Consider the following 22,923-nt stretch of genomic DNA (forward strand, 5'->3'; position numbering starts at 1 on the left):
CACACGTAAATTCAAACTAACACCCAGCAGGTTTTATTGAGGTGCTGCTCTCTGCTCTGCATCAGAAGACAAAACTGAAAGTGAAACATTCAGCCTGAGCACGCACCCTACTGACATTGCTACCAAGTCGCATGATCAGTTCTTTGAGCCTGCAACCCTTTTAAATATATAACAACCCTGAGGCCCAACTCTCTGGACTGGACAGATGAAGGGCACAACAATCTGGATGGTTTCTTTCTGTTCTGGAACCATTCGATGATCTCTCATCCACCCCATTCCCTTTATTCCACTTGCCACTGGAAAAAAGCAAGACCCTCAGCCCCTTCATCATCTTCCTCGAGAGGTTTCCAATGCTACCAGCCCCGCAAAGATGGTTTTGTGAGCGTCCAGTGCCTAGAGTAGGTGGCAAAGCAGTGCCAAAGGCCTGAGGGGGCTTGGGCAATGCCATCTTTCCAGCCTCACCTGCCCGCTGAGTGTATGTGAACGCAATGAACCCACAGGGTACGTCCACTGAGCCTGCTCGTGGCAAACACGCAGCAGGCAATCAATGGCGTAGCGTCAACAGGTCCACACCCTCATCGAGTGAGGTCCCACAGCAGCAGCTCAGCCTTCCACTCTGCTCCCCTGGTACCCAGAACGCCAATGAGGAGTTCTCAACGACCCTTACCATAAAATCAATGTTGCTGTCTTCATTCCGAAAATACTCCATCAGGTTCTCGAAGCGATGCGTTTCTTTGCACACCTTAAAGGAATGGGAGAGTTACACCTTATGTTACTGTGCATTAAAGTGAAACAATCCTCGTGCTACAACACACACGCACACATGTGTGCAAACACATGTTCACCCGCAGCAGATACGTTGCGGCAACTCACCAACGCTCCTTAGGCAGCACCTTCCAAACCCACGGCCACTTCCATCTAGGAGGACAAGGGCAGCAGATACCTGGGAACACCACCACCTGCAAGTTCCCCTCTGAGCCACTCACCATCCTGAATTGGAAACATATCGGCCGTTCCTTCACTGTCACTGGGTCAAAATCCTGGAACTCCCTCCCTAACAGCACTGTGGGTGTACCTACACCACATGGACTGACTGATGTCCAATAACAATCCTGGAACTCCCTCCCTAACAGCACTGTGGGTGTACCTACACCACATGGACTGACTGATGTCCAAAAATAATCCTGGAACTCCCTCCCTAACAGCACTGTGGGTGTACCTACACCACATGGACTGACTGATGTCCAAAAACAATCCTGGAACTCCCTCCCTAACAGCACTGTGGGTGTACCTACACCACATGGACTGACTGATGTCCAATAACAATCCTGGAACTGCCTCCCTAACAGCACGGTGGATGTACCTACACCACATGGACTGACTGATGTCCAAAAACAATCCTGGAACTCTCTCCCTAACAGCACTGTGGGTGTACCTACACCACATGGACTGACTGATGTCCAATAACAATCCTGGAACTCCCTCCCTAACAGCACTGTGGGTGTACCTACACCACATGGACTGACTGATGTCCAATAACAATCCTGGAACTGCCTCCCTAACAGCACTGCGGGTGTACCTACACCACATGGACTGACTGATGTCCAATAACAATCCTGGAACTCCCTCCCTAACAGCACTGTGGGTGTACCGACACCACAGGGATTGCAGCGGATTCAAGATGGCGGCTCACCACCACCTTCTCAAGGGGCAGTTGAGGATGCGCCAGCCTCCGGTGCTCAGGAATCTAGCGGCTCTGGCGTATCGCTGCCACGCGGTGCCAATCCCGCAACGTGAAAGGGCTGCCATGAATCCAGCGGGAAGTCATCCCCACCGTTTTGACGGAGAAGCTTTGCAACCTCAATCAATGCAACCAGTCGAGGAACTTCCAACTGCTGGGCAGCAGCTGTGCAGAAATACCCACAGAATCCAACAATGCAGAAGAGGCCCTTCAGCCCATCGAGTCTGCACCGACGCATGAAAGGCCCTGACCTGCCCACCTAATCCCACTTGCCAGCACTTCGCCCTTAGCCCTGAATGTTATGTTGTGCCAAGTACTCATCCAGGTACTGGATGTGAGGCATCCCGCCTCCACCACCCTCACAGGCAGTGCATTCCAGACCCTCACCACCCTCTGGGTAAAAAGGTTCTTCCTCACATCCCCCCTAAACCTCCCATCCTCATTTTTAACAATTGCAGTGAAACATCTCTATCCCTATACTCAAATCCTCTCGCTATGAAGGCCAACATACCTCACATTAAACCTCCTACCCCTCACCTTGACACTGTGTCCCCTCGTGACTGACCCTTCAACTCAGGGGAACAGCTGCTCCCTATCCATGCTCCTCATAATCTTGTACACCTCGATCAGGTCGCCCCTCAGTCTTCTCTGCTCCAGAGAAAACAACCCAAGCCTACCCAACCTCTCTTCATAACTTAAATGCTCCGTCCCAGGCAGCATCCTGGTGAATCTCCTCTGCACCCCCTCCAGTGCAATCACATCCTTCCTATAATGTGGTGACCAGAACTGCACACAGTGCTCCAGCTGTGGCCTCACCAAAGTTCGACACAACTCCAACATGGCTTCCCTGCTTTTGTAATCTATGCCTCGATTGATAAAGGCAAGTGTCCCAAATGCCTTCTTCACTGCTATCCAGCTCGCAATACCACTCCCCTCTCTTCGGAGGTCAGACAAGAAGTAACCGCGATGGCATGAGAGCCCGGAGGTAAGTCTTTCCCAACACGCGCGCGCGCACGCACACGCACCCATCACCAGCGGGGTGGAATCTCCTCCCAAGCAGGCCTGAATGGAAAGCTGAGCTACCTCTTTGAAATGGTCGAATGCAGAAAGGATGATTTCATGTCCTCCTCTCACGAGACACACCGCTGCTAATAGCTCCAATACCAGGGCTTTGGTTCTGCAGAATAAAGAGAACAGCGATTCACTGAGAGCAACCATAGGAATTACCGGACATTAAAGGACCAAAGCCAATCTAACTTCTACCAATCTGGGAATCTGTACCTAGGACTGTAACACTACATTCTGCGCCCTCTCCTTTCCTTCTCTATGAACAGTATGCTTTGTCTGTATAGCGCGCAAGAAACAATACTTTTCACTGTGTCCCAATACATGTGACAATAATAAATCAAATATTAAGCTGATCTTTCTCTACACCCTATCTGTGACTGTAACACTACATTCTGCACCCTCTCCTTTCCTTCTCTATGAACAGTATGCTTTGTCTGTATAGCGCGCAAGAAACAATACTTTTCACTGTGTCCCAATACATGTGACAATAATAAATCAAATATTAAGCTGACCTTTCTCTACACCCTAGCTGTAACTGTAACACTATATTCTGCACCCTCTCCTTTCCTTCTCCCCTGTGTACTCTATGAACGGTATGCTTTGTCTGTATAGCGCGCAAGAAACAATACTTTTCACTGTATCCCAATACATGTGACAATAATAAATCAAATCTAATATTAAGCTGATCTTTCTCTACACCCTAGCTGTAACTGTAACACTATATTCTGCACCCTCTCCTTTCCTTCTCCCCTATGTACTTTATGAACGGTATCCTTTGTCTGTACAGCGCGCAAGAAACAATACTTTTCACTGTATCCCAGTACATGTGGCAATAATAAATCGAATATTAAGTTGATCTTTCTCTACACCCTAGCTATGACTGTAACACTACATTCTGCACTCTCTCCTTTCCCTCTCCCCTGTGTACTCTATGAACGGTATGCTTTGTCTGTATAGTGCGCAAGAAACAATACTTTTCACTGTATCCCAATACTTGTGACAATAATAAATCAAACCAAAGCAAATTACTTGGTGCAGTAACACTGCAGTTGTTGAGTACTAACAGAGCCATAGAATCCCTGCAGTGCAGAGAGGCTATTCAGCCCATCAAATCTACACCAACTTTCTGAAAGAGCATCCAACCCAGACCCTCCCCTCCACCCTATCCCCGTAATCCTGCACATTTACCATGGCCAATCCACCTAACCTGCACATCTTTGGACTGTGGGAGGAAACCGGAGCACCCGGAGGAAACCCACGCAGACACGGGGAGAACGTGTGGACTCCACACAGACAGTGACCCGAGGCCGGAATTGAACCCGGATCCCTGGCGCTGTGAGGCAGCAGTGCTAACCCACTGTGCCACCTCCCGAGCCCAGGAGAAGATGACAGTGGCTCCTTACCTGGGGTTCTTGTTGTTCAAGCTCAGTGCAATTTCATTGACAGCGTGTGGGTGCGACATGACTAAGTTGAAGCCATACTGAAAAACAAAGGGGGAGGACATTGGTAAACCCTTCGTGAAAACAGATCCCAGTAAATGAAGGCAGTGTGAGTGGAGTGGGAGCAAGCTGAGGGGCCCAGCATGTCAGTCACAATGATTGAGAGCACAGACATGCTTTAGTGAAGCCGCCACACGGACATGGAGTCTGCATTACCTGGTAATTCATGACTGCTCGCAAGCACATGATGCAAACGTGGACATCATCCTTCTGGCTCACGATCCGGGAATTCTTCAGCAGCTTCCTGTCCGGAAGAGTGTTGTAGCTGTGGAAGAAACTCAACGTTAGTACAGTCACCGCGGGACAGGTTCGATACCGACCCCCAGAACACGGCATCCAATACAGGGTCGGTGCTCGGGGAACCAATGCCCATCCCTCTGACCATGATGCGGAGATGCTGGCATTGGAATCTCACCTGATGAAGAAGCGGCGCTCCGAAAGCTTGTGATCCCAAAGAAACCTGTTGGACTTCAACCTGGTGTTGTGAGACTTCTTAATATTCCTCTGCCAACATAGATGGCTGGATAAGATATCTTAAAGGTATCCACACTTCAAAAAGGCAGGCACTCATGCATGACGACTTGGGTGATGCAAGCAATTTTCTTTAAAAAATGCATTCAAGGGACGTCGCTGGCTGGCCAGCATTTATTGCCCATCCCTAATTGCCCCTTGAGAAGGTGGTGGCGAGCTGCTGTCTGGAACCGCCGTGGTGTAGGTACACCCACAGTGCTGTTAGGGATGGAGTTCCCGGATTGTTATTGGACATCAGTCAGTCCATGTGGTGTAGGTACACCCACAGTGCTGTTAGGGAGGGAGTTCCAGGATTGTTATTGGACATCAGTCAGTCCATGTGGTGTAGGTACACCCACAGTGCTGTTAGGGAGGGAGTTCCAGGATTGTTATTGGACATCAGTCAGTCCATGTGGTGTAGGTGCACCCACAGTGCTGTTAGAGTGGCAATTCCAGGATTGTTATTGGACATCAGTCAGTCCATGTGGTGTAGGTACACCCACAGTGCTGTTAGGGAGAGAGTTCCAGGATTGTTATTGGACATCAGTCAGTCCATGTGGTGTAGGTACACCCACCGTGCTGTGAGGGAGAGAGTTCCAGGATTGTTATTGGACATCAGTCAGTCCATGTGGTGTAGGTACACCCACCGTGCTGTTCGGGAGGGTGTTTCAGGATTGTTATTGGACATCAGTCAGTCCATGTGGTGTAGGTACGCCCACGGTGCTGTTAGGGAGGGAGTTCCAGGATTGTTATTGGACATCAGTCAGTCCATGTGGTGTAGGTACACCCACAGTGCTGTTAGGGAGGGAGTTCCAGGATTGTTATTGGACATCAGTCAGTCCATGTGGTGTAGGTACACCCACAGTGCTGTTAGGGAGGGAGTTCCAACAACCTGTCCTGGTCCCCCCATGCCGACACTATAGTTAAGAAAGCCCCACCAACACCTCTACTTTCTCAGAAGGCTAAGGAAATTTGGCATGTCAGCTGCGACTCTCACCAACTTTTACAGATGCACCATAGAAAGCATTCTTTCTGGTTGTATCACAGCTTGGAATGGCTCCTGCTCTGCCCAAGACCGCAAGGACCTACAAAGGGTTGTGAATGTCGCCCAATCTATCACGCAAACCAGCCTCCCATCCATTGACTCCGTCTACACTTCCCGCTGCCTCAGAAAGCAGCCAACATAATCAAGGTTCCTACGCAGCCCAAATCTACTCTCTTCCAACTTCTTTCATCGGGATAGAACGTAGAAAAGCAACAGCACAAACAGGCCCTTCGGCCCACAAGTTGCGCTGAACATGTCCCGACCTACTAGGCTCACCTATAACCCTCTATCTTACTAACTTCCATGAACTTATCCAAAAGTCTCTTAAAAGACCCGATCGAATCCGCTTCCACCACCACTACCAGCAGCCGATTCCACGCACCCACCACCCTCTGAGTGAAAAACTTACCCCTAACATATCCTCTGTACCTACTCCCCAGCACCCTAAACCTGTGACCTCTTGTGGCAACCATTTCAGCCCTGGGTAAAAGCCTCTGAGAATCCACTCTATCAATACCCCTCAACATCTTATACACCTCTATGTCAGGTCACCTCTCATCCTTCGCCTCTCCAAGGAGAAAAGACCTAGCTCTCTCAACCTATCCTCATAGGGCATGCCACCTAATCCAGGCAACATCCTTGTAAATCTCCTCTGCACCCTTTCTGTGGCTTCCACATCCTTTCTGTAATGAGGCGACCAGAACTGGGCACAGTACTCCAGGTGGAGTCTGACCAGGGTCCTATACAGCTGCAGCATTATCTCCCGATTTCTAAACTCAATTCCTCTATTGATGAAGGCCAGGGATTAAGATTCAAAAGTCTGAGGTCACGTACCAACCGACTCAAGAACAGCTTCTTCCCTGCTGCCATCAGACTTTAGAATAGAGCTACCTTGTATTAAGCTGATCTTTCTCTTCACTCTCGCTATTAACTGTAACACTACATTCTGCACCCTTTCCTTTCCTTCTCCCCTATGTACTCTATGAACGGTATGTTTTGTCTGTATAGTGTGCAGGAAACAATACTTTTCACTGTATCCCAATACATGTGACAATAATAAATCAAATCAAGTTGTTCTTGGACATCAGTCAGTCCATGTGATGTAGGTACACCCACAGTGCTGTTAGGGAGGGAGTTCCAGGATTGTTATTGGACATCAGTCAGTCCATGTGATGTAGGTACACCCACAGTGCTGTTAGGGAGGGAGTTCCAGGATTGTTATTGGACATCAGTCAGTCCATGTGATGTAGGTACACCCACAGTGCTGTTAGGGAGGGAGTTCCAGGATTGTTATTGGACATCAGTCAGTCCATGTGATGTAGGTACACCCACAGTGCTGTTAGGGAGGGAGTTCCAGGATTGTTATTGGACGTCAGTCAGTCCATGTGGTGTAGGTACACCCACAGTGCTGTTAGGGAGGGAGTTCCAGTATTTTGACCCAGCGACAGTGAAGGAACGGCGATATATTTGCAAGTCAGGATGGTGAGGGACTTGGAGGGAAACTTGCAGGTGGTGGCGTTCCCAGGTATCTGCTGCCCTTGTCCTTCTAGATGGAAGTGGTTGTGGGTTTGGAAGGTGCTGTCTAAGGAGCCTTGGTGAGTTGCTGCAGTGCATCTTGTAGATGGTACACACTGCTGCTACTGAGCGTCGGTGGTGGAGGGAGTGGATGTTTGTGGATGGGGGGCCAATCAAGCGGGGCTGCTTTGTCCTGGATGGTGTTGAGCTTCTTGAGTGTTGTTGGAGCTGCACCCATCCAGGCAAGTGGGGAGTATTCCATCACACTCCTGACTTGTGCCTTGTAGATGGTGGACAGGCTTTGGGGAGTCAGGAGGTGAGTTACTCACCGCAGTATTCCTATAACTTGCAGTCAGAGAGGACATTTAACATCGTCCCAAGGCACTGTATGGGAGGGTTATCAGACAACCAATCCACACAGGGAAGTATTAGGACCGATGATCAAAAGCTCGGTCAAACTGGCTCAAAGAAGGTCAGCGAAGGAGAGAGGTGAAGACGTTTAGGGAGGGAATTCCAGGGCTAAATGGGCATAAGGCAGCTGAAGAAGCAGCCCTCAATGGCAAGGAGATGGCTTGCCAGTCAGTGAGTGTCAGGAGGAAAGCCAGAGTCTGTGCAGCAATGACCCACAGGGGCAGACATGAAACTCCTGACGCTATAGTCCATCCTCACGTGGATTTCCGACCTCACCAGCGAAAGTTCCCAACAGCAGGGATCTCAGTTGGCCCCAGCAACAGGGACCAGAGGTGATGGCCTTGCCAATGGGACTGGAGCCCATTGAGGTCCCCTCTTGAGGCCGGGGAGGTGGGGGAAAGGAATGCCAGCCTCGTACCCTGGCAGTGCCAGCCTGGTACCCTGGCAGAGCTCACTGGGCACCCTGGCACTTCCAGCCTGACACACAGATAGTGAACACCAGGTACCAAACAGTGCCGGGGGGTGGCGGGGGGGGGGGGGGGGGGGGGGGCGGTGGGGGGGGCCTGAGGGGGTGCCAGACCGGGCTTGGGGGGAAGGGGTGGAGAGGTAAGAGGTGAGGGAAGGGGGGTGGGGGCGACTCAGCATCGGAGGGTAGGGGCTAGTGGTGGGGCTAGCAATCAGGGTGGGGAGCAATGTCAACTGACCTCCCAGTACACTGGGAGATCAGCGCATGCCCGATGGCTCCCGAGCACTCAGCTGCCAGCCTTTCCTGCGGGTTTGGGCTCTGCCCTCCCCTCCCCCCCGCCTCAGGAAAATCACCCCCAACACCTTTGCACACCGCTACATGACAGCATTCCTTTATTGCTGAAAAATACACAGCTGGCAGTGGAAAAGGCTCTGGCCAATTGAAATGGCGTCAAAATCTCTTAACAGAAGCAGTAAATTTAGCGCAGTGAGTCCAAATCAAAACAAGCGGTAAGTAGCATTAGTTGACACTCAAACTGAATGCATGGGAATTGCCTCAATTCTTCCATGGTTGACAGATAGAGACTGAGGCATCACTTAACACACACGGAAGAACAAAGACAATTACAGCACAGGAACAGGCCCTTCGGCCCTCCAAGCCTGCACCGACCATGCTGCCCAACTGAACTAAAACCCCCTACCCTTCCGGGGACCATATCCCTCTATTCGCATCCTATTCATGTATTTGTCCAGACCCCCCCTTAAAAGTCAGTACCGTATCTGCTTCCACTGCCTCCCCCAGCAACGAGTTCCAGGCACCCACCACCCTCTGTGTAAAAAAATCTGCCTCGTACATCTCCTTTAAACCTTGCCCCTCGCACCTTCAACCTGTGCCCCCTTGTAATTGACTCTTCCACCCTGGGAAAAAGCAAAGTCAGCACTCCGTTTCTGCATTCTAACATTCTTGCCACGTAAATTAGCGCTCTTGTGCAGAATTGAAATCGAAACCTGAACCAGAGGACAACATTTCTTAGAAAAGAAAAGAGTGACTTTCAGAGACGCACAGAGTGAGTCTTTTCCTGTTCATTGGGGTTTTGTGGCTTCCCTGTCAGAGACAGGTATGTGGGCTGGAGGAAATGGAAACACTCACAGACACAAGGGCCTGTAAGAGGCCTGAAGACGGCAAGCAGTGACAAAAGTCCAACTGCAAATGGGAGCAAGGAGGCCCTTGCGGGTCTCTGGAGAAACAAGGACTTATAATGGGCCTGAGGACATCTGAGGCCTCGGCCTACTCACGCTGAGGCCTCGGCCTACTCGCGCTGAGGCCCTCGGCCTACTCGCGCTGAGGCCCTCGGCCTACTCGCGCTGAGGCCCTCGGCCTACTCGCGCTGAGGCCCTCGGCCTACTCGCGCTGAGGCCCTCGGCCTACTCGCGCTGAGGCCTCGGCCTACTCGCGCTGAGGCCCTCGGCCTACTCGCGCTGAGGCCCTCGGCCTACTCGCGCTGAGGCCCTCGGCCTACTCGCGCTGAGGCCCTCGGCCTACTCGCGCTGAGGCCCTCGGCCTACTCGCGCTGAGGCCCTCGGCCTACTCGCGCTGAGGCCTCGGCCTACTCGCGCTGAGGCCCTCGGCCTACTCGCGCTGAGGCCTCGGCCTACTCGCGCTGAGGCCTCGGCCTACTCGCGCTGAGGCCTCGGCCTACTCGCGCTGAGGCCTCGGCCTACTCGCGCTGAGGCCTCGGCCTGCTCGCTGCAGAGAAGGCGGCTGTGTCATCTGTTTAAAAACCTCTTGAGGCTGTCAGAGAGTAAAATTTGCTGTGTTGGCTAAACAGGGTGTCAAAGGCCACTTTTTGCATGTCAGCAAAAGCTCTGCAGGAATACATGAGGCTAAACAGGGTGAGGTCACCTACCAAAAAAGAACACTTCAGAAAGAAGAAGCAGCAGTGTCCCTTGCTGGACTATTTTGATATATTTTATCATGAGAGGAAGTGAACATAAAAGTAAGGATGTTATGCTTTAGTTATGATGTGGAGATGCCGGCGTCAAGTCTTGATTAGTTGTAAGTATTTGCATTCCAACCATTATTCATGTAAATTGAGTTTGTGTCTTTATATGCTCTGTTTGTGAACAGAATTCCCACTCACCTGAAGAAGGGGCTTGCAGCTCCGAAAGCTTGTGTGGCTTTTGCTACCAAATAAACCTGTTGGACTTTAACCTGGTGTTGTTAAACTTCTTACTATGCTTTAGTTATACAGGGCATTGGTGAGACCACATCCTGAATACTGTGTGCAGTTTTAGTCTCCAGATTTAAGGAAGGATGTAAATGTGTTGGAGGCGGTTCAGAGGAGGATTGACATCTGGGAGTGAGCGGGTTGTCTTGTGAGGAAAGGTTGGACAGACAGTGGTGGCACTGTGGCATAGCGGTTAGCACTGCTGCCTCACAGTACCAGGGACCCGGGTTCGATTCCTGGCTTGGGTCACTGTCTGTTCTCCCCGTGTCTGCGTGGGTTTCCTCCGGGTGCTCTAGTTTCCTCCCACAGTCTGAAAGATGTGCTGGTTAGGTGCATTGGCCGTGCTAAATTCTCCCTCAGTATACCCAAACAGGAGTGTGGCGACCAAGAGATTTTCACAGTAACTTCATTGCAGTGTTAATGTAAGCCTACTTGTAACTTTCATAAATAAACTTAAAAACTTCCACTGGAGTTTAGAAGAGTGAGGGGGGGAGGTGACTAGATTGAAGCATCTAAGATCCTGACGGTTTCGACAAGGTGAACGTGGGAAGGATGTTTCCTCTTGTGGGGGAGTCCAGATCTCAGGGGCACTGATTTAAAATGAGGGCCTGAGGATATCTGAGGCTTCGACCTACTTGCTCTGAGGCCTCGGCCCTTTTTAGGACGGAGATGGGGAGAATTCTTTCTCTCAGAGGGTTGTACGACTTTGGAACTCTGCCTCAGAGGGTGGTGGAGGCGGGGTTATTTTTAAGGTGGAGGTAGATAGATTCTTGTGAGGCAAGAGAGGGAAAGGAGATAGATGGGAATGTGGGATTCGAAACGCAGGCCTTATTGAATGGTGGAGCAGGCTTGAGGGGCTGAATGGCCTACTACTGTTCCTATTGCGAATGTTTGTATGAATGAACTACCTATTGGATAAAACCACACAGCTCAGAACTGACATTTCTTTGAACAGAGCTGAGGGAACCACTCGATTCCCTGACCTGCTTCTGGTTTACGGTCGGGAATGCCCTTCTGTATCTAGTCCTTGCTTAATGGATTCCTTTTCCTTTCTCCACCCCACAAACCCATGTATTCTTCAGCAAACGGAATTCCTGATCTGAGCTGATGACGGATCTCCGGCATTTGAGAGAGAATTATTCTTGGACATTGGGCATCATAGGTCAGCATGTATTGCCCATCCCTAATTGCCCTCAAGGTAGTGGTGGCAGGTGTTCTTCTTGAACCCCTTCAGTCAAAGACCCATAAGAAATATGAGCAGGACTAGGCCATTCTGCCCCTCAACCCTGCTCTGCCACTCAATAAGATGCCGGTTGATTGGACGATGGTCACAGTGTCACCTGACTTGCGAGAATCTGTCTATCTCAGCCTTGAACATATTCAACGACACAGCTTCCACAACTTTCTGCAGAAAGGAATTTATAAGATCTTGGGTCACTGTCTGTGTGGAGTTTGCACGTTCTCCCCGTATCTGCATGGGTTTCCTCCGGGTGCTCCGGTTTCCTCCCACATTCCAAATAAGTTTAGATTAGGTGGATTGGCCATGCTAAATTGCCCCTTAGTGTCCAATGATATGCGGGTTAGGTGCATTGGCCATGATAAATTGCCCCTTAGTGTCCAATGATATGCGGGTTAGGTGCATTGGCCATGATAAATTGCCCCTTAGTGTCCAAAGATGTGCAGGTTAGGTGGATTGGCCATGCTAAATTGCCCCTTAGTGTCCACAGATGTGCAGGTTAGGGGGATTGGTCATGCTAAATTGCCCACACATCTTTCGTGGGTTAGGCCAATCCCCCTGACCCACACATCTTTGGATCTTTTTAGGGACATTTCAGTGGCCATGCTCCGTGACGCTCAGGCCTTCTGCAGATCATCTCAAAATCGCTCGGGACTGCAGTAGGCGACAGAACTCAACAAAGTTGTACAAAATCTCGATATCCCACCTACTACATTCCAGTGAGAAACCGGCGGTTATTGTGGATAGCAATCACTGCTATTTATGTCATTTACATTGATAAGAGCCAGACCCTTCTCATATTAAGCCAAGCACAGATCTCTGCTTGAGCTCAGGAAATGTATATGTAAATACACAGGCTGACAAGCTATCTCGCTGTCAAATAACGGGGCGGCTTGTAATGGCTTTGGCAGGAACTCTGGTTCAACTCACCGGCCCTGCTTTGCCATTCCAACTTGACGCCCCTGAATGGATGGCTACGAATGCGGACAACACTTGGAAAGCACTGAAGACCCCAAGAGCGAGCTGGAGTCTGGTGAACAGCAAGGTGGGCAGCCCCATACTCCGATGTGTTGCTCACACAACCAAAGGCACTGAACTGGACAATAAAGAGAACCATGCTCAAGTCATCATCAGCCACTAGCTGGGCTGGACCACATGCTGCTAGTAGGGCACAGCATGACCGACTCAGGAAATGAAACTGCAAGTATAGGGCAGCACAGTGGCACAGTGGTGAACGCTGCTGCCTCACAGTGCCAGAGACACGGGTTCGATTGCCGGCTTAGGTCACTGTCTGTGTGGAGTCTGCACATTCTCCCCGTGCCTGCGTGGGTTTTCTCCGGGTGCTCCTGTTTCCTCCCACACTCTAAAGATGAGCCGGTTAGGTGGATTGGCCAAGCTAAATTGCTTCTTAGTATCCAAAGATGTGTAGGTTAGGTAGATTGGCCGTGCTAAGTTGTCCCTTGGTGTCCAAAGATGTGCAGGTTAGGTGGATTGGCCATGATAAATTGTCCCTTGGTGTCCAAAGATGTGCAGGTTAAGTGGATTGGCCATGCTAAATTGCCCCTTAGTGTCCAAAGATGTGTAGGTTAGGTGGATTGGCCATGCTAAATTGTCCCTTGGTGTCCAAAGATGTGCAGGTTAGGTGGATTGGCCATGCTAAATTGTCCCTTAGTGTCCAAAGATGTGCAGGTTAGGTGGATTGGCCATGCTAAATTGCCCCTTAGTGTCCAAAGATGTGCAGGTTAGGAGGATTGGCCATGCTAAATTGTCCCTTGGTGTCCAAAGATGTGCAGGTTAGGTGGATTGGCCATGCTAAATTGTCCCTTGGTGTCCAAAGATGTGCAGTTAGGTGGATTAGCCATGCTAAATTGTCCCTTGGTGTCCAAAGATGTGCCGGTTAGGTGGATTGGCCATGCTAAATTGTCCCTTCGTGTCTAAAGATGTGCGGGTTAGGTGGATTGGCCATGCTAAATTGTCCCTTGGTGTCCAAAGATGTGCAGGTTAGGTGGATTGGCCATGCTAAATTGCCCCTTAGTGTCCAAAGATGTGCAGGTTAGGTGGATTGGCCACGCTAAATTGTCCCTTAGTGTCCAAAGATGTGTAGGTTAGGTGGATTGGCCATGCTAAATTGTCCCTTAGTATCCAAAGATGTGTAGGTTAGGTGGATTGGCCGTGCTAAATTGTCCCTTAGTGTCCAAAGATGTGCAGGTTAGGTGGATTGGCCATGCTAAATTGTCCCTTAGTGTCCAAAGATGTGCAGGTTAGGTGGATTGGCCATGCTAAATAATCCCTTGGTGTCCAAAGATGTGCAGGTTAGGTGGATTGGCCATGCTAAATTGTCCCTTAGTATCCAAAGATGTGTAGGTTAGGTGGATTGGCCGTGCTAAATTGTCCCTTAGTGTCCAAAGATGTGCAGGTTAGGTGGATTGGCCATGCTAAATTGTCCCTTGGTGTCCAAAGATGTGTAGGTTAGGTGGATTGGCCGTGCTAAATTGTCCCTTAGTGTCCAAAGATGTGCAGGTTAGGTGGATTGGCCATGCTAAATGTGCAGGGTTACTGGGAGGGGCTGGAGAGAGGGCCTGGCTAAATTTCTCTGTCAGAGTCAGTGCAGACTCAATGGGCCGAATGGCCTCTTCTGTACTGTCGGGATTCAATGTTTCGATTCTATTCTTTGTATTCTGCGAGGAGTCAACTGCGAAGAGTTCAGGATTCCCACTGAACCCTTTTCTGCACCGGCCCCCCCCCCCCGCTCCCCCTGACCCAATCGAGAATGAACCCCCGACTCCCACTCTTGAATATCCGTTTCTGGTCCTTTCCATTTTCTCCGAGGGCCAGGCAGTCTGAATATGGGCTGTTCACCCTGACAGTCCCCTCAACTCCTTCCCCCCTTGACCCGACCCTCAACCCCTACTCCAAGGGAGGGGAAGTCCACATTTCCCCCTGCTCCACGTTGTAGCACACAATGTGGCTAAAAAGCTGTGGGGAAATCGGAATTAGAATGATTGCAAAGTCACCAGGGTGACATACCTGCAAAAAGGGGGAGGGAAGGGGAGGGGTGTGAGCAGGGGAAGGGTGGGATGGAAGAAATCCTGCAGGTTAAACACGGAAACATTCGGAATCACGGCCAACAAGACGCCCAGTCTCAGCGTAACTGCGATGCACGGCTTCGAACGGATCTGCTCGTCATATCCCAGGGTCCTCGTTGAGCGCCAGACAGCTTAGACACAAAACAGCAGCAGCACAAAGACCAGAGCAATAGGCAAGTTATCAGCACATTGTAAAGCAGAGACACCGAGGGGGGATGCAATGGTTTCACCTCAAGGTGACTCCCGCCAGCTTTGCTGTGTCAAAGTTCAAGTGGGCCCCCCGTCTGGCGCGACACTGTCCCTTTAAAAGATCGGTCAAACTGAGAGCAGAATGGCTTCAGCCGTTCACTTGGGGAGGCAATGAAATCTTTCCACAGAAACCCTCACGTACCAAAACACTAATCCAATCCCAATTTGTCTTCAGCTCTGACAGATGTTATATAAACACAGCCCATACACATATCCGCATGCATCGAAAAATATACATTCAAACCAGATTTAAAGGAGCCTTGCCACTTTTAGTCAGCAAACTCATTTTCTTTCTCTGACTGAAACTTTGGCTAAATTGAACGTTAAGTGCAGAATGATGGAGAGTAAAAGTTCATCTTTGGACACTAAGGGGCAATTTAGCATGGTAATCCACCTAATCGGCACATCTTTGGGCACTAAGGGGCAATTTAGCATGGCCAATCCACCTAACCTGCACATCTTTGGACACTAAGGGGCAATTTAGCATGGCCAATCCACCTAACCTGCACATCTTTGGACACTAAGGGGCAATTTAGCATGGCCAATCCACCTAACCTGCACATCTTTGGACACTAAGGGACAATTTAGCATGGCCAATCCACCTAACCTACACATCTTTGGACACTAAGGGACAATTTAGCATGGCCAATCCACCTAACCTACACATCTTTGGACACTAAGGGACAATTTAGCATGGCCAATCCACCTAACCTGCACATCTTTGGACACTAAGGGGCAATTTAGCATGGCCAATCCACCTAACCTACACATCTTTGGACACTAAGGGGCAATTTAGCATGGCTAATCCACCTAACCTGCACATCTTTGGACACTAAGGGGCAATTTAGCATGGCCAATCCACCTAACCTACACATCTTTGGACACTAAGGGACAATTTAGCATGGCCAATCCACCTAACCTACACATCTTTGGACACTAAGGGACAATTTAGCATGGCCAATCCACCTAACCTACACATCTTTGGACACTAAGGGACAATTTAGCATGGCTAATCCACCTAACCTGCACATCTTTGGACACTAAGGGGCAATTTAGCATGGCCAATCCACCTAACCTACACATCTTTGGACACTAAGGGACAATTTAGCATGGCCAATCCACCTAACCTACACATCTTTGGACACTAAGGGACAATTTAGCATGGCCAATCCACCTAACCTACACATCTTTGGACACTAAGGGACAATTTAGCATGGCCAATCCACCTAACCTGCACATCTTTGGACACTAAGGGGCAATTTAGCATGGCCAATCCACCTAACCTACACATCTTTGGACACTAAGGGGCAATTTAGCATGGCCAATCCTCCTAACCTACACATCTTTGGACACTAAGGGACAATTTAGCATGGCCAATCCACCTAACCTGCACATCTTTGGACACTAAGGGGCAATTTAGCATGGCCAATCCACCTAACCTGCACATCTTTGGACACTAAGGGGCAATTTAGCATGGCCAATCCACCTAACCTGCACATCTTTGGACACTAAGGGGCAATTTAGCATGGCCAATCCACCTAACCTGCACATCTTTGGACGCTAAGGGGCAATTTACCATGGCCAATTCACCTAACCTGCACATCTTTGGACTGTGGGAGGAAACCGGAGCACCTGGAGGAAACCCACGCAGACACGGGGAGAAAGTGCAAACTCCACACAGACAGTCAGCCAAGGCCAGAATTGAACCCAGGTTCCTGTGAGGCAGCAGTGCTAACCCACTGTGCCACCGTGCACGCCCTGTAACCAACACCTTTGCGACACCCAGTACCACCATCAAGAACTCCCAAGGCAGATGCATCACAGGCAGATACAGAGTAAAGCTTTGTCCCAACACTCCAACTTAGCATCTCGTCCTGTACCCATGTGGGATGCTCTTTTAACCATTCGGCTTTCCTGAAGGAAATTGGCAATTAGGGAGAACTGTGGACCCATGTCCAGTGGGAGCGGGACTGACATGCACTGTACATTGGAGCCTGAGAGCCAGGAGACTATCATCTCACATGACATTGCATGTGAACCCAAGCACCAAAGGAGAAAAGCTGGAGTATAATGCACTGCACTCGCTAACATCACCATCAATGGGGAATGATAACGATAGTGCCTCAGGAATTCACTCTACATGTCTCAGGGAGGGCGGGGAAAGCTCGATACTCATTGCATCCCTTGGTGTCTGTTAGAAGCTGCACAATACATACCGTAGGATAGATTGCCTGGCAGAGCGGGAGAGGCTGTTGCTGAAAGCCAGGGGCAGGACATTGCTCTGGTGCAGATCTTCGATAGACCTGCCCCAGGGTCTCGACTTGTCGAGCGCACCATCATCACCATTCTCCACAAGATCAAAGTCAAACCTGGGTCACAATGGGATAAAAACGTCTTTTCGTCACCCCCTTGCACACGGATTTTAAACACGTAGCCCCTTCGAGTACAGATTCGCCGTGCCCCTGTCTTTGGCTGACGAGCAAAACAAAATGGACGCCTCCCCTAAAATGGCTGCCACTGGACGTTGAACTGAGGAGTTTTGCAATCTGAGCACGGATTGTATTTTTTGTCTCTTGAAGATTTGCACATTGTTTTAGGCATCAGGACTTTTTTTTTGCCTGTCAGTTTCATCATACTGGAATGTTCTGGCCAGAATAAACCACAACCAGCAAAAAGAACAGTAAAATTACCATTTGTGATCCAAATCATACCAAATATTCACTCAGCTGCATTAACGATGTACTTTTTTCTATTCATTGATAGGACATGGGCGTCGCTGGCTGGCCAGCATTTATTGCCCATCCCTAGTTGCCCCTTGAGAAGGTGGTGATGAGCTGCCTTCTTGAATCGCTGCAGTCTGTGTTCTGTGGGTTGACCCACAATGCCGTTAGGGAGGGAATTCCAGCATTGTCATTGGACATCACTCAGTCCATGTGGTGTAGGTACACCCACAATGCTGTTCGGGGGGGAATTCCAGGATTGTCATTGGACATCAGTCAGTCCATGTGGTGTAGGTACATCCACAGTGCTGTTAGGGAGCGAGTTACAGGATTGTTATTGGACATCAGTCAGTCCATGAGGTGTAGGTACACCCACAGTGCTGTTAGGGAGGGAGTTCCAAGATTGTTATTGGACAGTCAGTCAGTCCATGTGGTGTAGGTACATACAGTAAGAAGTTGAACAACACCAGGTTAAAGTCCAACAGGTTTATTTGGCAGCAAAAGCCACACAAGCTTTCGGAGCTGCAAGCCCCTTCTTCAGGTGAGTGGGAATTCTGTTCACAAACAGAGCATATAAAGACACAGACTCAATTTACATGAATAATGGTTGGAATGCGAATACTTACAACGAATCAAGTCTTTAAGAAACAAAACAATGTGAGTGGAGAGAGCATCAAGACAGGCTAAAAAGATGTGTATTGTCTCCAGACAAGACAGCCAGTGAAACTCTGTGGGGGTTACAAATAGTGTGACATGAACCCAATATCCCGGTTGAGGCCGTCCTCGTGTGTGCGGAACTTGGCTATCAGTTTCTGCTCAGCGACTCTGCGCTGTCGTGTGTCGCGAAGGCCGCCTTGGAGAACGCTTACCCGAATATCAGAGGCCGAATGCCCGTGACCGCTGAAGTGCTCCCCAACAGGAAGAGAACAGTCTTGCCTGGTGATTGTCGAGCGGTGTTCATTCATCCGTTGTCGCAGCGTCTGCATAGTTTCCCCAATGTACCATGCCTCGGGACATCCTTTCTTGCAGCGTATCAGGTAGACAACGTTGGCCGAGTTGCAAGAGTATGTACCGTGTACCTGGTGGATGGTGTTCTCACGTGAGATGATGGCATCTGTGTCGATGATCCGGCACGTCTTGCAGAGGTTGCTGTGGCAGGGTTGTGTGGTGTCGTGGTCACTGTTCTCCTGAAGGCTGTGTAGTTTGCTGCGGACAATGTTCTGTTTGAGGTTGTGCGGTTGTTTGAAGGCAAGAAGTGGGGGTGTGGGGATGGCCTTGGCGAGATGTTCGTCTTCATCGACAATCACCAGGCAAGACTGTTCTCTTCCTGGTGGGGAGCACTTCAGCGGTCACGGGCATTCGGCCTCTGATATTCGGGTAAGCGTTCTCCAAGGCGGCCTTCGCGACACACGACGGCGCAGAGTCGCTGAGCAGAAACTGATAGCCAAGTTCCGCACACACGAGGACGGCCTCAACCGGGATATTGGGTTCATGTCACACTATTTGTAACCCCCACAGAGTTTCACTGGCTGTCTTGTCTGGAGACAATACACATCTTTTTAGCCTGTCTTGATGCTCTCTCCACTCACATTGTTTTGTTTCTTAAAGACTTGATTCGTTGTAAGTATTCGCATTCCAACCATTATTCATGTAAATTGAGTCTGTGTCTTTATATGCTCTGTTTGTGAACAGAATTCCCACTCACCTGAAGAAGGGGCTTGCAGCTCCGAAAGCTTGTGTGGCTTTTGCTACCAAATAAACCTGTTGGACTTTAACCTGGTGTTGTTCAACTTCTTACTGTGTTTACCCCAGTCCAACGCCGGCATCTCCACATCGTAGGTACATCCACAGTGCCGTTAGGGAGGGAATTCCAGGATTTTGACCCAGCGACAGTGAAGGAACGGCCGATATATTTCCAAGTCAGGATGGTGAGTGACTTGGAGGGGAACCTCCAGGTGGTGGTGTTCCCAGGTATCTGCTGCCCTTGTCCTTCTAGATGGAAGTGGTTGTGGGTTTGGAAGATGCTGTCTAAGGATCTTTGGTGAGTTGCTGCAGTGCATCTTGTAGATGGTACACACTGCTGCTACTGAGCGTCGGTGGTGGAGGGAGTGGATGTTTGTGGATGGGGGGCCAATCAAGCGGGGCTACTTTGTCCTGGATGGTGTTGAGCTTCTTGAGTGTTGTTGGAGCCGCACCATCCAGGCAAGTGGGGAGTATTCCATCACACTCCTGACTTGTGCCTTGTAGATGGTGGACAGGCTTTGGGGAGTCAGGTGGTGAGTTACTCTCTGCAGGATTCCCAGCCTCTGACCTGCTCTTGGAGCCACTGTGTTTATGTGGCTGGGTCCAGTTGAGTTTCTGGTCAATGGAAACCCCCGGGATGTTGACAGTGGGGGGTTCAGCACGAGGGCGGAACCACTCCAAGTGCTTGCTCTGGCAGGGTCCAGTTCAAAGCAGGTAGAATTTCTGGAAAATGCTCAGTGCGGACCCTCCTCACTAACCCTCCCGCCCCCACCCCATGCAGAGAGACTAGCTCTTCGTCAGGCCGAGTGGTAATGCACTGTGTGCAAAAAAACGTCCAAATGCAAAAAAAAAAAGAGGATGGAGTTCCCTTGTGAGAAAGCTCGAAAATGTGGAAAGTCGGGTGATTTGAGATTATTCTAGAAGCAAGTTACGCTCAAAAGCCCAAGTTATTAAAAGCAGCAAAGAATGGCAGCGGAGGGTAGGGAGGATTCTGTGAAGATGACATGAAAGATGAAACACACAGCAATTAAATTGGTTCCAAATGATGGTTAGAATGTTCCTCCAAGAAATAAACACCAGAGAAGTCACAAAACAGAAGAGTGTCCATGTTTTTTTTGGTGTGGGTTGCTTGGGTGCATCCCACCAAGCCTGGGACCAGTCGCATATAAAACTTCAGGTCCCATTAATTCCCTGATCTCTCCAGCTGCTGACGTGAACAGATAGAACAAAAAGGGACAGGCCCTTCGGCCCTCCAAGCCCGTGCTGATCATGATGCCCTAACTAAACTAAAAAAACTCTTCTGCCCTTACCCAGTCCGTATCCCTCTATTCCCTCCCTATTCATGGACCCATCCAGATGCCTCTTAAATGTTGCTAATGTTCCTGCTTCCACCACCTCCTCTGGCAGCGCGTTCCAGGCACCCACCACTCTCTGCATGAAAAACCTCCCCCGCACATCTCCCTTAAACTTTCCCCCTCTCACCTTGAACCTGTGCCCCCTTGTAATTGACACTTCCACCCTGGGGAAAAAGCCTCTGACTATCCACCCTGTCTGTGCCTCTCATCATTTTGTAGACCAGGTCTCCCCTCAGCCTCCGTCTTTCCAGTGAAAACAATCCTAGTTTATTCAACCTCTCCTCATAGCCAACACCCTCGAGACCAGGCAACATTCTGGTGAACCTTCTCTGCGCTCTCTCCAAAGCTTCCTTCTGGTAGTGTGGTGACCAGAACTGCACGCAATACTCCAAATGCGGCCTAACCAAGGTTTTATACAGCTGCAACATGATTTGCCAACTCTTGTAGTCAATGCCCGGCTGATGAAGGCAAGCATGCCTTCTTAATCACCTTGGCCACCTGTGTTGCCACTTTAAGGGAACCTGTACGCCCAGATCCCTCTGTAAGTTCATGATTTCTTGACATCCTGATTTTAAGACCTGGGCACAGGTAAAGCAGCAGCACGAAGCATAGCCCCTCCCTGCGTATATACTCTTCCCCTCCTGCAATAAAGGCCAACATCCCATGAAGCAAAATTCAGATAAAAAAAATAAGAAACTGAAAACTCGAATTACTATCCGCAGAAACTTTTCTTTCCCCTAACTTTCGGCTGGCTCCTCCTGGAATTGATCCCAGGATTTGCTGAGTGTTATTCACGCAATCCCCTGACGACAGGGGTCCACAAACCAGGTGAACCGCGGCTCATTCTAATGGAAGGCAAGGCCGCAGGCCTCATCTCTATGAGAGACGGTTTGATTCGTAAGTTTGCGGATGACACAAAGGTTGGTGGATTTGCGGACAGCGATGAGGATCATCAGAGGGTACAGCAGGATATAGATCAGTTGGAGACTTGGGCGGAGAGATGGCAGATGGAGTTTAATCCGGACAAATGTGAGGTAATGCATTTTGGAAGGTCTAATACAGATAGGAAATATATAGTAAATGGCAGAACCCTTAAGAGTATTGATAGGCAAAGGGATCTGGGTGTACAGGTACACAGGTCGCTGAAAGTGGCAATGCAGGTGGAGAAGGTAGTCAAGAAGGCATACGGCATGCTTGCCTTCATCGGCCGGGGCATTGAGTTTAAAAATTGGCAAGTCATTTTGCAGCTTTATAGAACTTTCGTTAGGCCACACTTGGAATATAGTGTTCAATTCTGGTCGCCACACTACCAGAAGGATGTGGAGGCTTTGGAGAGGGTACAGAAAAGATTTACCAGGATGTCGCCTGGTATGGAGGGCATTAGCTGTGAGGAGAGGTTGGAGAAACTTGGTTTGTTCTCACCGGAATGACGGAGGTTGAGGGGCAACCTGATAGAAGTCTACAAGATGATGAGAGGCATGGACAGAGTGGATAGTCAGAAGGTTTTTCCCAGGGGAAAATTACTCGGGGGCACAGGTTTAAGATGCGAGGAGCAAGATTTAAAGATGTACGAGGCAGATTTTTGACACAGAGGGTGGTGGGTGCCTGGAACTTGCTGCCGGGGGAGGTAGTGGAAGCGGATACGATAGTGACTTTTAAGGGGCGTCTTGGCAAATGCATGAATAGGATGGGAATGGAGGGATACGGTCCCCGGAAGGGTCGGGGGTTTTAGTTCAGTCGGGCAGCATGGTCGGTGCAGGCTTGGAGGGCCGAAGGGCCTGTTCCTGTGCTGTAATTTTCTTTGTTCTTTGATTTAAACTGAGCGGGTAAAGTCAAGTTCTACAAACTATTGGGAGAGGTGAAGGGATGTTAACAGCCTCCATGTCGCGGGGCCACCCAAGAACTCAGTTAAGTATATTCCCACACAATTCGCTCACCGCCACTGTAGTCAAGGGAGCTCCAATTGTTTAGGCAGTTTTAATGTATCCACTCCTAACATCTGTTGTGACCGAACTTCCGTTGTTGAAAGATTTCGAGGAGAGCAGAGATAA

General features: G+C 49.7%; 1 protein-coding gene across 1 annotated transcript in view; it reads right to left on the reverse strand.

The window, feature by feature from the left end:
- LOC144488690 (formin-like protein 3) overlaps positions 1-22,923 on the reverse strand; it is a gene marked incomplete at its 3' end in the record, with an annotated part of 72,829 nt that overhangs the window by 23,491 nt on the left and 26,415 nt on the right. Inside the window, exons 6-10 of the mRNA XM_078206779.1 lie at positions 17,271-17,423; positions 4,465-4,573; positions 4,213-4,289; positions 2,825-2,918; positions 668-742 (exon numbers count right to left, since the gene is read on the reverse strand). Of these exons, the coding sequence (XP_078062905.1) occupies positions 668-742; positions 2,825-2,918; positions 4,213-4,289; positions 4,465-4,573; positions 17,271-17,423 (508 nt within the window). The remainder of the gene's footprint in view (positions 1-667; positions 743-2,824; positions 2,919-4,212; positions 4,290-4,464; positions 4,574-17,270; positions 17,424-22,923) is intronic.

Source organism: Mustelus asterias, unplaced genomic scaffold (assembly GCF_964213995.1).
Source record: "Mustelus asterias unplaced genomic scaffold, sMusAst1.hap1.1 HAP1_SCAFFOLD_1776, whole genome shotgun sequence".
Lineage (NCBI taxonomy): Eukaryota > Metazoa > Chordata > Chondrichthyes > Carcharhiniformes > Triakidae > Mustelus > Mustelus asterias.